Source organism: Vicugna pacos, chromosome 10, assembly GCF_048564905.1.
Source record: "Vicugna pacos chromosome 10, VicPac4, whole genome shotgun sequence".
NCBI lineage: Eukaryota > Metazoa > Chordata > Mammalia > Artiodactyla > Camelidae > Vicugna > Vicugna pacos.
The window spans coordinates 29,051,479-29,069,452 of NC_132996.1; the positions used below are offsets into that span (position 1 = coordinate 29,051,479).

General features: G+C 41.3%; 1 protein-coding gene across 1 annotated transcript; it reads right to left on the bottom strand.

Moving 5' to 3' along the window:
* Positions 1 to 16,543: 16,543 nt before the first annotated feature.
* LOC102541303 (olfactory receptor 52B4-like) lies at positions 16,544 to 17,488 on the bottom strand. The gene has a single exon (XM_006203405.2). The coding sequence runs from the start codon at positions 17,486 to 17,488 to the stop codon at positions 16,544 to 16,546; it is 945 nt and encodes a 314-aa protein (XP_006203467.2).
* Positions 17,489 to 17,974: the final 486 nt, after the last annotated feature.

Sequence of the window (17,974 nt, forward strand, 5' to 3'; positions counted from 1 at the left end):
GAGTCTCCGTCCTGAAATGCCACGCTTGGTTGTATAAAAAATAATTATGCCCAGGACCTTCTAATAATTTCCTTCCCTCCAAGTTCTATAGATTCTAGGAGAGGTTAAATAGGTCCCTATTTGATACTCAGAAATCTCGCCATAAAGCCCCACCTCCAGCTAACTTGAGAACGTGAGAAGTCCTATTGTTCTTCTTCAAGCAACTTTAACTTTCATCTCTATAGACTTCCAACTTCACCTACTTTTCTTCCTAGCATTCATGACATTCAGAAGAAGAGATGCTCCACTCTCACCTTTTTGCAAGACTGACCCCTGAATTTCTTGGAATTTCACAGTATCCTTTTTCCTTCTGGGATCCCTCTGTCTCCTTTTCCCCTCTTCTATCATCATTTACTTTGAAAATGCATAGTCATTTGTTTCCCAAATTTTGACCTGTGTCCCTTCTCTTTTCTTCTCAGTTCCTACATAAAAAGATTCTTCTGAGGATTTTTTGAGATACTGTTTTAAAACACTTAGCACAATGGATGAGCGGATAAAGAAAATGTGGTATGTACACAATGGAATACTATATAGCCACAACAAATAAGAAAATCCTGCTATCTGTGACAATGTGGAGGGACACTGAGGGCATCATGCTAAGTGAAATAAGTGAGACAGAAAAAAAAATGCTGTGTGATCTCACTTATAGTGGAATCTAAAAAAATGAACTCATGAAAATAAAGATTGGTGGTTGCAGAGGTGGGAGTTGGCGGAAATGGGTGGAGGTGGTCAAAAGGAATAAAATTCCAGTCATAAGATAAATAAGTTCTGGGGATGTAAATACAGCATAGTGACTATAGTTAACAATGCTGTATTGCATATTTGAAAGCTGCTAAGAGAGTACCTCTTGAAGTTCTCATCACCAGAAAAAAAATGTGTAACTATGTGAGGTGACAGATGCTAACTAGCGGCAATCCTTCTGCAATATATACATGTATATCAAATCATTGTGTTTACTATTACAGTGTCATTGTCAACTATATCTCTACAAAACAGGAAATTTTTAACTGAAAAAACATAGTGCAAATCTAGAACATTAAAAAGGGCTCAGGAAATGTGAGCATATTTTTTTAATTGAGAAAACTAAAGGTTAATTTACCTCCTGACCATCACATGGTTGGTAACTGTCAAAGATTGCACTTGAATTTGGAGAATTCTGCTTTCCTGCCTTCAAATTCAGTGTCTTCAATCACTATACTCTTCTGCTTCCACCGTGTTGCTCCACAGACAGTTCACATCCAGAGTGACCATGTTAAATAAATCAAACTCTAACTCATTACCAGAATACACGGAAAAGCTTTAGAATCTAAGGACTTGGGCCCATGCAAGGCCATCAGCAGAAACTTACATTAATCATTGACATTTTAAAGTTGTAGCTTCCTCACCTATAAATAAAGGCAATAACTATACCTCCCATGACCATCTTACTGACTTTTATCGTGAGGAAAGGTGCCATCACGCATGAGAACAGACCCTGAAAACTGTGCGGCACTGCACACATGCTCTCTGTCCTTACTCTTTTCCTCCCTGGCACAAGTCTGCCTGTTTTCTAAAAGGCTTATCTTGATTAACACCAGCACAATCCTGTATCCCTTGGCTTCAAATCTTCCTCCATCTAACACCCTTTATTTCTGTTCCTCTTGACAGCACAACTTGTTTAAAAGTTTGACTGTATTAAATCTCTGCTTCCTCGTCTCGTTTAATTTCCAGTCATTTCCAACCTGGCTTCCATCTCTATTACTTCCTTTCCGTCCACTGTCATCACTTCCTTTCCCCCCCAACTCTCTCCTTCTCCTTCCTTCTCTTTTTATTCTCACATTGCTCTAGGTGTTCTCTTTCATTCCTCTTGGCATCTTTACCATCTCTGTTCAGGGAATTCCCAAGTGCACAGCTTCTCCTCTCTCTTTCAGACTAGTACATCCTGCTGCCTATGCGCTATCCCCACCCAGATGTTCTTCAGGTATCCCAAACAAAGCTCAGCCAAAACGAGTCTTTTTATCTCCCCACAAACTGTTTCCTCCCAATGACTTGCCCATCTTGGTACATGTTACTGCCACCCATCCTGTAGCAGGTCAGAAACCCAGGGATAATCCTTAATTTAACCCTTCCCTCCTCATACCTGGTTCATTAGCAAATCCTATCAATCTGCAAAATGTGTTTCCCTCCCTACCCTTTTCCTTTTCTCTTGCAGTCATCTTTATTGAATCACCATCACCTCTCATCCAGACTGCAAAAGCCTCCTCACTAGCCTCCCTGGTCTGAATCCTGGGCAAGCTATAATCCATTCTCCATGCTGCAGCTGAAGAGACTACTAAAAAGGCAAAGTTATATGATGCCAGGCCTCGCCTAAGACCTTCTTGGAATTACCACTGCACTAAGGATGGAATCCACACTCCTAGCCCCGGTTTACAAGTCTCTGCCTGGTCTGGTACCTAACCACTTTTCAGCCTCATCCCCTTCCACCTCTCCCTTCTCTGTTATGCTCCAGTCACACAGCCTTTGGCCAGCTCTTTGTCAATAATGATGCCTCTTTATCCTTACCCTGAATTCTCTCATACTGCTTCTCTCTGTGCCATTTTGTGTTCCCAAAGCCACATAATCTCCTGCCCTGTCTCATTGTAAAGACTTCCCCTACTGTTTTCTACCCCGACTCAATCTATCCACCACAGTGTGACAGACCTACTGAAAACCACATGAGATGTCATTACTACAAGGAAAATTTAAGACTATTCAACATATTTATAAACTTGTTCTTGCCTAAATTATTAGCCTGAATTCTAGTACATTCTAAATATTCATCCTAGGTTCAGCCACATTGGATTGTCTGCCACTTGCTGAAACAGTCATGCTTGTAGCTCACAGTTATTTCTCTGGAGTATTTCCTTCTGCCCACTTCCGCACCAGGCCAAGATCCTGCCACCTGCTTGGTGAAGCCGTCTCAGACTCCTCCAGGCAGATTTCCTCAGTGTTTTCGGTGAGGACTCACTAATAGGCTGAATTAAATAACACAAGGAGACTATGATCTATGACACCAACGCACTTACCTGTCCATTCACTGGACTGTGAGTGTTTTACAAGGACTGTGACTTATTCATGTCTACTTTCACAGACTTTACTGAACATGGTTGGTGCTCAGTAAGTGCTTTTTAAATAAATGCATGAATGACTCCCTTCCTGGAGAAACTGCCTTCTTTCTGCTGTTGTACAGTTCATCACCATCTAATCCAAACTGAGACTCACTGGGTGTCTCGCAATTTTAATTACCTCCACAGATGGAAGTTCTATCAAATCTTGCATCAGTTTTGATTAACTAGATTAGGAAGAAAGCCCTCTTTTTATTAGAAACTCCTCCTCCAAGTCTAATGGATATCTGCATTTTCTGTAGGACTCAGCATTGGCTTGGACAGCATGGAAGCCCCATGACAATGGGGCTGTGTTTACACTACTGCCACTATATCCATCACATGGATATAGGCACTTCCTAAATATTTCCTGAATGAATAAAGGAATAGCATTTTATACATGTTGTCACCCTTACCCTAAATGAATGTGCTTTCTCCAATTCCAAACAGGGCTCTCTTCCTCCCTGAGTGCCCCTGTCTCCCTTACAACCTGAGTGTTTCTGCTGACCATCACTGGCCCTCCAGTTCACCTGCCCACACCTCAGTCTCACAGCTCCCTATTCTGCTTAGAATGCCTCATAATCCACAAGCTTCCCTCTTTCCAGATGCAACAAAAATATACCTATAATTTCATTCACAATTCAACTCTGCTTATCTGGTCTCCTCTCAGAGTCCCAACAAGTCACCCTGCTTGGCATGAGTGTTTTGTCTGGTCCTTACATGTTCTTGTCTTTCGTTTCCTGCCCCCACAGCCAAGACGTCAGCAAATGACATACGAAAGCCCCTGTCATTTCTTTCCCAAAGTGGATGTGGCTCCCTACCTAGAGACTATTCAGTCAGAGCTGTAAACCATTTGGTGGGCTACACCTCGATCCTGAGAGAACTTTACAATGGCATATTTGGAAAACTGAGTCCCCACATGATCATGGTGGAAGTAAGCAGTAGATAAAGGACTAAATGCCACATCTTCTGACCCCTATGCCAGGATTCTGTCTATAGGACCATAATGAAAAGATACAGCTGGTTGTTGCTGAAATCTTTAATAAGCGAGATAAGTGACTTGTCCCTTCTAACTCTTTATTTTAGATTTCTCCCCCCCTCACCCCCAGACTATTACAGCAGCTATGGTGGAGGTAGGGCAAGACTGTGAAGCAGGAGGAGAGCAGGTAGCCCTAACAGGAAGGATGCGACTACCCTGGTCCAGGTTATTTAGAGAAGGTCTTCTTGAGCTGCTCCCTAACACACAGTACAGGAGAACAGACCTGGGAGACAGAAAAGTGTTTCTTCTAATAATGGTGGGATGGAAGGATCTGAGGCTTGTAGAAGATAAAGCATTTGAGGAGGCTAAAGAGAAAATATCCTGTTAGATGGAGACAGACTTACAAGGATAAGGATGATAGAAGACAAGAAAATCAGGAGATGAGGCGGTGCCAAAGACAAGGGTCAACGACCTGTCTGGCCATGAACGGTACATGAGAGATGCCCCTGCCCTGCGCATGCCACAGCTAGTGCCCTGACCCAGCCTACTCCCCTCAACCATTAAGCATTCTTCCTTCTATGGGCCCTTCACTCAGCCTTTGGGGACTCCCTCTAGTGACTACCATTTTCAGCCTGACTTCTGCCATTCTCCTGGTTGTTCTAGTTTTTCTTGCTGGCTGCAGCTCACACAGCCCCTCTCCCTGCCCTGGGCCCCTTAGGTCTCCTGCTCCAGCCCCCTAGCAGCCAGCAGACCCCAGCATAAGTCCCCCTCCCTGGTCTGCTTGCCTCTCACCCGAGTTGAGCCAGCTCCCTCCCTGTGCCCTGTGTACCCCTGGTCTTCCCGGACCACTGCAGACCCAGCATGCTCTCACCCTGCAGCATGAGGCTCAGGGCATTTTCTGCAGCTTCAGGACCAGCTGATGCAGTTTTCCCCTCTTTGTGAGAGAAGGGTGGGGAAAACGGAGTTATAAAGCGGTCTGGCTGCGTCCCCATAATCAGTTACTCTTTTCCCAAAGAAAAAGGAAACAGCAGGCCTGTCCCCAAAGCACATCCTGAAAGGGACCCACGATGGGCCCGGTGTCCTCCTGGGGCTGGCTCTGGGGACCTTCTCTGTCGCAGTCCCTAGTCTTCCGGGGCTCTTGCCCCTGGCCTCCCTCACTGTTCTACTCAGCAGTCATGACCCCCTTGAGGCAGAGTGTAGTCTCCTTTCAGTAACCTTTGAGCCTCCCTCCACCCTCACCCTCCTTCCCTGCAGTGCCTGCCAGAAACAGAGCCTCCTCAGAATACGCACTTGGACGCCTGCTGTGGGGGCTTTCTGATTGTGACTTATAAAATGGGGTTCAGGCACAGCTAGGTCAGGGTTTGCACTCACTTTTTTAATTTGATTTGGACAGAGCTGTGGGCTAAGGTTGTGAGTGAGAAATTAAGTGTGAGTCAAATATCAGGGAAATGATACAGTATTGGTAACTACAAATAATCAGCTCTTAAACCCCATCTTACTCAGCTCTCTGGCAAAATCTGGCAGACACACACACTCCCTATTTCCTTGTTTCCTAAATAAGTGCTAAAGTTTTCTTCTGACCTCATTATGTCTTGTGAATATTCTTTACTGTCTAGTTCTCTTCCCAGCCTCTTATGTTGGAGTCTCTTCTCTAACTATATTCATTCTTTTGGTGCTTTATTCATTTCTCATGGCTCTATCGATTCTTTGATGACTCTCAAATGTAGAGCTTCAACTCAGATATCTCCCCTGAACTTCAAGTTGGTAAATACAACTTGCTTACTTGAAATCTATTCTTCATAGACGAGTGTATATTTCCAAGCTTCCATGTCCAAAGCCGAACTCTGATTCCTTTCTTCCTCCGTCTTTGTAAACCTACTTTAGTCTCACTGTTTCCCACTGTGCTAAAGCCCTTCTATTCACCCAGTTCCTCAGGCTGGAAGTCCCCAGTCTGAAGTTCAGCATATTCTCATAGCCCTACATCCAATCAATCCATCAATAAGTCCTATCCACTGCCTCTTCAGAGGAAATTCCAAATATAATCGATTTTTATTGTCTTTACCATTGCTTCCCTGGCTGAAACCATCATTTCACTCTTTGACCATAACAATAACTTTTGAATTAGCTTCTCTCTTACATCCCTGTCCCCCAGATAGAACTCAGAGTAGACCTTTTAAAACTTCAGTCACAGCATAACAGAATCCTGTTCAAAACTGTCCAACAGCTTTCCACCATACTTCAAACAAGTTCTAGTTTTCACCATGGCTTACGATACCCCTTATTATCTGAATCTTGGCTGCCTCTCCAGTTTCATCTCCTACCTCCTCCTCTCAGTCACTTCACTCAGTAACTGGACTGATACTGTCCCTCAAATTCACCAAACACAGACCTCAAGGCCTTTGCATCTGCTGGTCCCTCCACCTGGCACATTGTCCTTCATTCAGCTGTATGTCTTGCGCATGTGTTTCATCCAAATCTCTACTCAAATGTCACCTCCTCAGAAAGGCTGACCATGACCAATCTGCCTAAAAACGTGTTCCATGTCATTTTCTATCTTCATCCCCTATTTTCTTTCTTACCCTGTCTCAATACTTTTTTATTCAATACTTATTAATGTTATGCATCTTTTTAAATAAAACTCTCTTACTAACCTGGAAGTTCCAAGGATTTTGCCTTCTCTGTTCACTACTACATTCCTAGTACTTAGAAAAATGCTCAATCATATTCTGTAGAACAAATATCGTTAGTTGAATAAAGAGCTGCCCAGTCATATCCCAAGTTACAATGAGTAGCCATGCCTATCCCCGAGCCCCATCAAGATACTGGAGATCCTAGGCTCAGCTCTGAGTACTGTGATGCTCACGTAAAATTTAAGAGTCATCTCATTTATCTCCCATTGCCACGTATCCCTTTTATTAGAATCAGTTGTATTTCTGAAGGAACTAAGTGGGAGAATGGCCAAAACTCAGGATACCTGAAACTTAATTCTTGAAGGATGAGCTCCTCTCTATCATCTGGGCCGTGCTGTCCGCCACTAGCTTTTCCCTCCACCACCTACATGAAAGCTCCTTAAATCAGGAATCGTTTCAATGCTCTGTATCTCCAAGACAATGTCAGATACATATTGAGTCATCATTATGTATCTGTTGACTTAAGGATTGTCTGAAATCAAGCTTCACGTCCGCCCGGCCTGCATCTGATTAGAATCCCATCTGTTCATTCAGCAGTCTTCTCCCAAAACCTCACTTCAGCATGATCTTCTTTCAAGCACCATCAGATAAAACTATGGACTACCCTGCTACGTGCCTTCCCAAAACCCACCGTGTAGGAAGGTGACTGAAAGAGAGTAACGCAGAGACCGTAACAACAGCCTGTTGAGAACTTACTATGTTCCAGGCACCGGGTTACGCATCGTATGTGTAATACGACACCACCTCCCACTGTTACAGATGGGAAGCTAGAGGCTAAGAACTGTTACTTCATTGATCTAAGGTACAGCCAACAAGATTTAACGTGGACAGGATCACACAAACAGATTTGATACGATGTTGTGTGGGCAAGAGAGGAGGAAAGACACTCACTGTGGCTCAGAGTAGCAGAGAAGACTCATAAAAATGTAAACCTCGAACTGGGCTCGGTGGTTCCCAGGAAATACGCATTGGGCCTCGCCTGTCGTGTTTTACACATGCCGTCCTCTCCCCCTGTGTGCCCCTTCCTCCAAGTCCACCTTATACTTCTAAACCGTAAATCATTAACTTTGACAGAGCTAGCTCCTTCCCTGCTAAATGAGTCTCTGTGGCATTTCTATGCCTACATGTATCTCACTGAGTTGTAACTAACTGGTATATGTCTGTCCATTCTCCAATCCAGACTATGACCTCCTTGAGAACAGGGGCTTAATCCTTCAACTCTGTGCCCAAACAGCCAGCATAGTCCCTCGCATATAAGAGATGCTCAGTCAGTGATCAGCGAATTGGATAAAATAGTTTTTAAAACCCTACTTTTTATTGAGTGCTTGGCATAAGCCAGGCAAATCATGGGCTATGTGCCCTCATACCATCTCATTTAATATGTATTACCTCCATATTCTACAGATGAAGAAATGACATCAGAGAAGTTAAGTAGCTTTCCCAAAAGAAACACCAAGGAGCAAGTATTTGGGACAGATGGAAGGGACCAAGAGGAAAAGCAAATTAGTGCTTCTAGGCCAAAAAGCCTTTAGCATTATTTGTGCTCAGGGGTCTCTCCTCCTACCCCCATCCTACCCACACTGAACGTTCAGGGTAGGTCTTCTCTGCTGTCCTATTCTTCAGCTCTACCCAACCACAGCCCAAATTTCCCAGCTTCTATTTTCTGCCTCTTTCCAGCATCCCAGAGGGCTTTTTATTACCTTCATCCCCAAGGAATTTTCACTCTGAGCCAGGGCCCTAACTACAGGATAAATACTCCAGCCCTCTTGCTCCCCACACTCTAAGCCCTGCAGGACCTGAGGCTCCACTGCCACTCCCTTCCCTGGTGAGTCTGTCTGTCTGTGCGCTCAGCCCTGCAAAAGGCACACCTGACTGCCTCTAAGGTCCCTTTCTCTCTGAGGTGGTCTCCACTTTAGATAAAAGGGACTTACAAATGAACCACAACTTCTGATCATTGCTGAGTGCTGAGTGCTGCTACTGCTCCTGTAATGATTCCTCACAGTAGCCTGTGAAGTAGGAATCCTCCTCTCCGCGTCACAGATGAGGAAGCGGGTTGAGAGAGGCTGGGTGACTCGACTGAGACCAGACATCTGCTGAATTCTTGGCAGGGAGCTTCTGGATGCTCGTGAGAAACCTCCAGTGACAAAGAACTTGCTCTTCCCCTCATGAGACAGCCTTATTCCTGGTACTTTAGCTCCTATTCTTACGTATTTTTTAAGAACAGCCTTTCTTGTACCACATGTTAAGGTAATTCAGCACAAAGAGAGGTGCGGGGCATCAAGAAAAGTTATTCTGGGCAAGTCATCTGGAAGAGGCTGACTCTCTCCTTGCCACCCCAGAGATAGGGGAGTCAGGAGGAAACAGCAGAGCACAGCAGAAGAGGGTGGACAGGCAGAGAAGAAAGCTACAGCAGCCTGCAGCCGCTCAGCCTCACCAAGGAGGGCGCTCCGCAGCCCCGCCGCCCACCTCCCCGCCCACAGCCCAGAGGCCCTGAGTCACACAGAGTGGGATGGCTCAGAGCACTGGTGATGCTGCCCCGCCTCCTGCCTAAGATTCCCAGATGCCCAAGACACTATGCTTGAGATAAAATATCCCTGCTTCATGTTCCCCATCTCTGCAACTGGGGCTGAGGCTTGTGGTCACTGTGCTGTGTAGCTACCAGGCTGGAGTACAAGTTCTTTGAGTGGCAGCTTCGGGACTGAGGAGACAAATTCTTAAAAGACTGGGTAGAAAAATAAAAGAAGGGAAAACAGCAAGGCCGTCCCATTGATATCTGGATTAGTCATCTCTCAATTTTCTCCACACCAGGAAAGGGCCCTGAAGCACGGACACTCCAAAAACAGTCTTACCCCTAGATATGTGGACCTGTGTCTTCTAAGTACAGCCTTGCTCGTGCATTTTGCCCAGCGACATATACAGACACACAAAAGCACACACTCAGCCACACACACAGTGTGTCCCCTCACAGAATGGAACAGTTTTACGTATACCGTTTCACAAGTTTCTCTCCACTAACATTTTTCTCTATCCCTGACCCGTCAGCCACCACCAAAACTAAAATCCCCTCTGGATAAACTTGGGCCCAGGCTAAAAGGTGGAAACTCAGAGAGGGAAAGAGCACAGAAGGGAAAGTAGGAAGCACACAGAGGAAAAGATGACGAGACAGAAAGGTGCAAGGGGGGTTGTTCACTATCACAGTAACAGAAGAGCCGGCACTGGGATGGAAAACCAGGCATTCTGGTCCAGGGTTCCTTCCCCCAGATCACATTAGAAGACCTTATCCTTTCTCTCCCTGCCTCTTTCTCTCTGGGCTTGGCTATCTGATGCAAAGGATTGCAAGGAATATTGCAGCTTAAGTCAGGGATACAAATGGGCTATCTCCACAGGACTCAATTAGTTTCACTATCTCTGTCCCAGCCAGCAACCAGAACACAGTCACACCCCATTATCTCAGAAACCAGCGTGAGCAAGGCAGCTTTCCCTCCTCCACTTTTTTCTACTCTCTTCTATGTCTGTTTGTGGTTCTTGTTCTCAACCTTCTTTCCTTTTCATCCTAATCTCCTCTCCCTCTAGTGTCTGCTTCCTGAATTTTCTATTTAATCTCCCCTCTCAAATTCTCAGTTACTGGCTGGCTAGTGGATAAGGGGAAAAATGAGAAGGTGCATGTAGGTGAGGGAAGATCAGGAGACACAGACAAATAGCTGGGATGGAGACGTGTGGACACTCAGTACTACTGTGTGCCCAAACTTGGTCTCTGTACTTGCTTACAGTGGATGATTCTGTATTTCCAAGGATGAAAATTCACTTCTCATCCCCTTTTTCTCATGTGACTTTAATTTTTTTTAACCATTTAAAAAATTTTAAGTATAGTCAGCTTATAATGTTATGTTAATTCCTGGTGCACAGCATAATGTTTCAGTCATACAGATACATACATATATTCCTTTTCATATTCTTTTTCAGTATAGGTTACTATAACATATTGAATATAATTCCTCATGCTATACAGTAGAAACTTGTTTATCTATTTCATATATAGTAGTTAGTATCTGCAAATCTTGAACCCCCAATCTATCCCTTACTACTCCCTTTTCCTTCCTGGTATCCATAAGTTAGTTCTCTATGTGAATGTGTTTCTCTTTTGTAAGTAAGTTCATTTATATCATTTTTTTTAGATTCCACATATAAGTGATATCATATGGTAGTTTTCTTTCTATTTCTGGCTTAAGCCACTTAGAATGACAACCTCCAGTTCCATCCATGTTGCTGCAAATGGCATTATTTTATTATTTCTTATGGTTGAGCAGTATTCCATTATATGTATGTACCACAACTTCTTCATCCAGTCATCTGTCGATAGGCATGGGTCATTTCCATGTCTTGGCTACTGTAAATAGTGCTGCTCTGAACAGAGGTGCCTGTATGTTTTAAAATTAAAGTTCTCTCTGGATATATGCCCAGGAGTAGAATTGCTGGTCATATGGTATATCTATTTTTAGTTTTTTGAGGAATCTCCAGTTTTCCATAATGGCTGCACCAAATTACATTCCCACCAGCAGTGTAGGAGGGTTCCCTTTTCTCCACACCCTCTCCAGCATTTATTGTTCATGGACTTTTGAATGATGGCCATTCTGACTGGTGTAAGGTGATATCTCATTGTAGTTTTGATTTGCATTTTTCTGCTAATTAGTGATATTGAGCATTTTTTCATGTGCCGATTGGCCATTTGTATGTCTTCAGTGGAGAATTTCTTCTTTAGGTCTTCTGCTCATTTTTGGATTGGGTTTTTGTTTTTTTAAGTTGTATGAGCTGTTTATATATTAACTTATCCTTCCCCATCCTTTCCACTTTGGTAATCATAAGTTTGTTTTCTATGTCTGTGAGTCACTTTTTGTTTTGTAAACAAGTTTGTGTCATTTTTCTAGATTCCACATCTTAGTGATATCATATGGTATTTTTCTTTGTCTTTCTGGCTTACTTCATTTAATATGACAATCTCTGGGTCCATCCATGTTCCTGCAAATGGCATTCTTTCATTCTTTTTTATGGCTGAGTGGTATTTCATCGCATATATATACACCATAACCTCTCTTTCCTATCATCTGTCGATGGACATTTAGGTTGCTTCCATGGCCTGGCTATTGAAAATTGTGCTGCTATGAACATTGGGGTGCATATATCTTTTTGAATTAGAGTTTCCTCCAGATACATTCCCAGGAGTGGGATTGCTGGATCACAGGGTAAGTCTATTTTTAATTTTTAAAGGAATCTCCATACTATTTCCCATAATGGCTGCAGGAAAATACATTCCCACCAACAGTGTAGGAGGGTCCCCTCTTCTCTGCACCCTCTCCAGTATTTATTATTTGTGAACTTTTTAATGATGGTCATTCTACTGGTATCAGATGATACCTCATTGCAGTTTTCACTTGCATTTTTCTAATAATTAGCAACACTGAGGATCTTTTCACGTGCCTGCTAGCTATCTATATGTCTTCACTGGAGAAATGTTTGTTAGGTTTTCTGCCCATTTTTTGATTGAGTTGTTTGTTTTTTTGCTATTGAGTTGTATGAGCTGTGTATTCTGGAAATTAAGCCCTTGTCAGTCTCCTCATTTGCAAGTATTTTCTCCTGCTTTGTAGGTTGTCTTTTCATTTTGTTCATGGTTGCTTTTGTTGTGTGAAAGCTTGTAAGTTTAATTAGGTCCCATTTGTTTATTTTTGCTTTTATTTCTATTGTCTTGCTAGGCTGACCTGGGAAAACATTGCTATAATTTATCCCCTTTCTTTTTAACTTCAAGATTTACTGATTCTAAGGTAAATCCTTTCCTTTTTTTCTTCAATTTATTTTAGATTTAAAATTTTTATATTTACTATTTCACCAATATTGATTTTTAAAAATAAAACACAATAGATATAATTACCAATAATTGTACTCACAAAACATAACTGTTAACTATTAGAAAATATTTTGTCATTTAACCATATTTTTATATATTACTACATTGTGTAATATTTGTACGTCATATTTTAATTTGATGTTACATAACATGCATTTCCTTTCACATAAAATTACTTCATATGTAAACTTGATTATTGCCTAATATACCTTCATGTAAACAATATATTTAAAAACTTCTATGTTAGTTAACTAGGTAGATTCTTGTTGAATAATTATTTTCAAGTGATTGCCAGTATCAAGAAAGTTGTCATAAACATAACTATACATAAACTTTTGTTTATGCTTTTGTTTTGTTTTGTTTTCAATATGGAATAGGATCTTGAAAAATTATTATTTACATTTAACATGCTTCTGGCCAGGTTGAATGTGTACAAAGTATTAAGAAAATATATGTTATAAATACTAGGGTTATGTTTTTCAACTCTACTGAAAATAATTAAATGAAAATTTCTTAAATTAAGATGTCAGTGTGAACTAAATTATAGTTTAAATCACAGATTTTTTAGCAAGCAGAAATTTTTACATGTTTTTATTTCTGCAAAAATGGTTACCTTCGTCCAATAGCTAAAAGTACACAAGTGCCCTCAGCAATGCTTAGCTGTCAAAAAAATTCAACATGGGTACAATCCTGAGTAAGGCAGGGTATTAGAGGTTAATGAGACCATCTCAGCCCCGTCAGCCTATGACCCTCAAGGACAAGCTTGTAGTCCAACAAATTCAGGGTTTTTTGTTTGTTTGTTTGTTTGTTTTTTGACACATTGCAAGTAGGGAGACCAGAGAGACAGTACAGTGTCTTATCAAACAAATGAAAATGCAGAGTTATTACAGGATTTACGGTATAAACTGGTTTGGGGAAAAATCAGTGTTTTGTTGAGCTCTAAGCAAGGGTTATCTATAAAAAAGATCAAAATAAGTTCTTGAATCTTGCTTTAGGATTCAGCTGTCTGAGTTGAGAATGGCTGGCTAAGCTGTCCATGTTCTCATTTGATGAAGTTACTTTAAGAATTTTGATTTGAAAATCTATAATTTCCTACTTAGGTATATGCAACTAAAATTAGATGATCAGAGAAATGATTAGATAAAGAAGTTGTGAGATTATATATATATAGTTTATATATAGATTATATATATATAGTGAGAGAGAGAGAGGAATACTGCTTAGCCATAAAAAGAATAAAATAATACTATTTGCAGCAACATAGATGGACCTGGAGATGGTCATACTAAGTGAAGTAAGCCAGAAAGAGAAAGGAAAATATCGTATATCACCACATATACGGAATCTAAAAAAAATGACACAAATGAACTTACTTACAAAACAAAAATGGACTCCGACACAGAAAACAAACTCAGACATGGTTACCTGGGGGAATCAGGGTTGGGGGTGGAGGGATAAGTTGGGAGTTCAGGGTTTGCAGATACTAACTACTATATACATATAAAATAGATAAACAAGGCCCTACTGTATGGCATAGGGAACTGTATTCAATAACCTTGTCATAGCTTATAATGAAAAAGAATATGAAAAGGAATACATATATGCATATGTATAACTGAATCACTATGCTGATACCAGAAATTAACACAACATTGTAAACCGATTATACTTCAATAAAAAACATTGGATGGTTAGAGAAGTTTTCACTGAGAAGAGAATAGTTGGCTGAGACTTATATAAATAGAAAGCTACAGAAAAAACAGGCAGAGAGAGAATTTTGGGCACAGGAAAAAGAAAGTTCAAAGGGCCTAAACCTATAATGAGATTGAAGAGTTAAAAGGAAAGAAAGGGTTGCAGCAAGGTAGTTGTGGAGCTGAGGTAGGAGATAAAATAGGTGATATAAAAAGGAGACCAGTATGGTAGGTCCAAATGCAAAGTGTAAAATTTGAAGATTTGGAAAATCACTGGGCAGGTGTAGGTGGAAATTGATGCCATGGAAGCAGAGTAGACAGTTCAGGGTCAGAACTGTGAGCCATTTTCAAACGCCATGTAAAGGTTGAAAGAAATAAAGAGATAAAAATGACCATGGACAACTTAAACACACAAATTGCACCATTACTGCCCATGTAACAAGGCCATGCAATGCAGAGCGTAGGGTGATGTGCCACCACGGTCCCTTCAAGAGAAGCACTGAGTAACTGGTTGCAGTTGCAGGGACTTAGCAAATATCACAGGAATGACTGGATTCACTGTGACTGAACTGGTGGAGTGAAAAGAGTCTGGAAATTCCTGATATTCTTTAAAATTATGATTGTGTTTTGGGAGAAAAATGTGCAGCTGTCAGAAGCACACCATACAAGATAATTAGGAAACTAAGTAATGCTTCTGTCTTGTTGGTATAATGGAAATTCTGTACCACAAGAGAAAAACAGAAAGCTGAGTCAACATTTATTAGGTTCAGGAGTATAATCTTTAAAAACACCAAGGTAAGCTGGTTCATTTATTTCGTGGATATTATCAATTCAGGTAAGACTCAAAAAAAAAAAAAAGAAAAAAAAAGACCTCATTTTGCATTATATAGATGAACAAAAGTTGGGAAATCTTTAAAATTCAAAATTAAATGAATCTCCAAGTATAATGAAAAAGGCTTTTGACATTTTTTTTTTGTATTCAGAGGAAAAGTGTAGAAATAATAGATCTTATTGACCCAAGGACATACAAATTTGTTCTCTTCAGTCAAAATGTTATTGGTTTGTTACTTTTATGCTCTCAAGGCAAGCGTTAATTAGTCTCTAAAATTTTTGTTTTGGGTATGATATACTAGGACACAACATGATAATGTTTCCATTGTGGCAAATAGAAAAAAATAAATAAATTGCAAAAATCATATATTAAGCCATCAGAGAGCTAGGAAAGTAACAGACACAAGATAAATAAAACTTCAAGAGCCTGGAGAACCATCCAAAAGAAAGCTGCCAACCACTTCTTGCCCCAGCTGCTATTTGGTGATTCTGGAAGTGGGCTAAGGCAAGGATCAATCTTGTCCTGGGGAGGGAGTTTCTCCTGGGGGAAAGAGAAGCCAGCAGAGCTTTTAGCAGCCATACAGCACTGCAGTAAAAATTTCAAAACCTGGAGGCCTCAAATGCATAGCTGTTTTTAACTACGGGACATTTGCTGAGTATCGTTGGCTGTATAGGTGCTGGGAACTAAACCAAGAGATTTAAAAAGCAGTAAGACATCTCCTGAATTCCTGTGACTCCTGAGACAGAAAAACCAACCAGTGTGAGAAGGCTGACTAGACTATATTCTAACCTCTCATTTCTGTCATTTTCATCTTCTGAAGCTGCAGAGTTGAGTCTAACAGGCCAAGTTAAGAGATCTCTCATAGGAAGAACTGAATCTTCCGCAGTTTCTAAGACTGAGGAGAAAAGGGTCTTTCAGGATCTTAGTTTAAATCTCTGAATACTTCTGTCCTAGAAATAAGAGCATAGAAGACAAAGACTGAGTGTGACTAAAACTGAAACCTGGCCTTGACTCAGGCCAAAGCTTCACTGGAGTGAAGTGAACAGCTGCTCACCGTATCTGTGTAACAGAAGATAGAAAAAACAAACACTTCTGATAGAGGATAACACTGTCTGTAGCCTCTACAGATTTTTTATTAGCATAGTTAAGTATAAAACTAAAAAGTACTAGACATAAAAAGAAGAAAAACTTTATAATCAGTGATCAAGAAAAAAAACTGAATAGCAGACTGGTGCTAAAGCTCACAGAGAGAATTACTGAGAAAGTACAATGTTAGTTTCCATCATCACATTTATTTCTGCTTTCTAAAGAACACACGAACCACCTGGTCCCTGATCTGTTTGGTCTTGACCCCATAAATTATGGGATTCAGCATAGGTGAAGCCAGAATATAGACATTGGCCAGCACGACATGGATATAGGGTGAGATGTGATGTCCAAATCTCTGAGTGAGGACTGAAAAGATGCCAGGTGCATAGAAAAGGATGATGACACAGATATGGGCACCACATGTGTTGAGAGCCTTGTTGTGAGCATCTTGGGTTGGAATGCAGAAGACAGCATGGAGAATCAGCACATAAGAAATAAAAATTAGTACAACATCTATGACCAAAGTTGACATTAGGACAGAAAAAACATACCAAATGTTTACGCGTATATCATCACAGGAAACATGAGCCAAAACAATGTGCTTACAAGCCGTGTTTGGGAGGATGTTACTCTGGCAGAAAGTTAGTCTCTTCAGAGGAAATACTATGGGCAAAATTGTACCATAACTTCTCAAAAAGATAGTCACACCAATTTTCCCGATCAGTGCATGTGTAAGAATAGTGATGTATCTCACTGGGTAGCATATGGCAATGTAGCGGTCAAACGCCATCACCAGCAAGATCCCTGACTCAGAGATGAAGGTGGAGGAGAGGAAGAATACCTGAGTAATGCAACGATCAAGAGAGATCTCCCCAGCACGGAACCAGAAGATGGCCAGGGTCTGAGGTACTGTGCACGTGGAGAGGACAAGGTCTGCTCCGGCCAGCATGCAGAGGAAGAGGTACATGGGCTCATGGAGGCTGCGCTTCGTGAGGATAATGCTGATGAGCAGACTGTTCCCAAGCAGGGCGATGGTATAGGAAACGAAGAATGGGATGGAAATCCACATATGCTGATCCTCTAGACCAGGGATGCCCAGTAAGTAGAAGACTGTGTGGCTAACACCAGTGTGGTTTAAGGCAGCCATGTCTGATAAAACCACTAGGACTCCACCATCTATGTGCAGAGACGGGGAAAAAAAATGCAGATCACATTCAAAGATTTTCTTTGATATCATTAGCACTTTGGCACCTTCTTGATCACATTCAGTTCAGAAGGTGCTGTGAGCTATGTTATATATAAAAGATGAAGTTTGTTCTCTAAATGAGATCTTAATCAGAAAAGACAATATAGACATGCACAACTAAAGAAAGTAAAATTAAGTTACTATCTTAGTTGTACAAAATAAAACACAGTAACACAAGAGATGTAATGATTTCTGTATTTGTGAAGTTTTAAAGAACAAGCACATACCCCAAGTAACTCTTGAAGGTGGTGCGACATCCCAATAGGCAGGAGTGGCACAGAGAGTTTTTCTTATGGAGGCACAGAATAGAGCTAAGGAGCTCAGGAACTAAGGTCTGGTTCACAGGTAAACTTGCATGTACCAGAATGGTTGCTCGTCTAATCCAAC

What these genes read in the sequence shown, in the direction of transcription:
- LOC102541303 (XM_006203405.2), bottom strand. Translation starts at nt 17,488, where the DNA reads ATGGCTGCCTTAAACCACACTGGTGTTAGCCACACAGTCTTCTACTTA.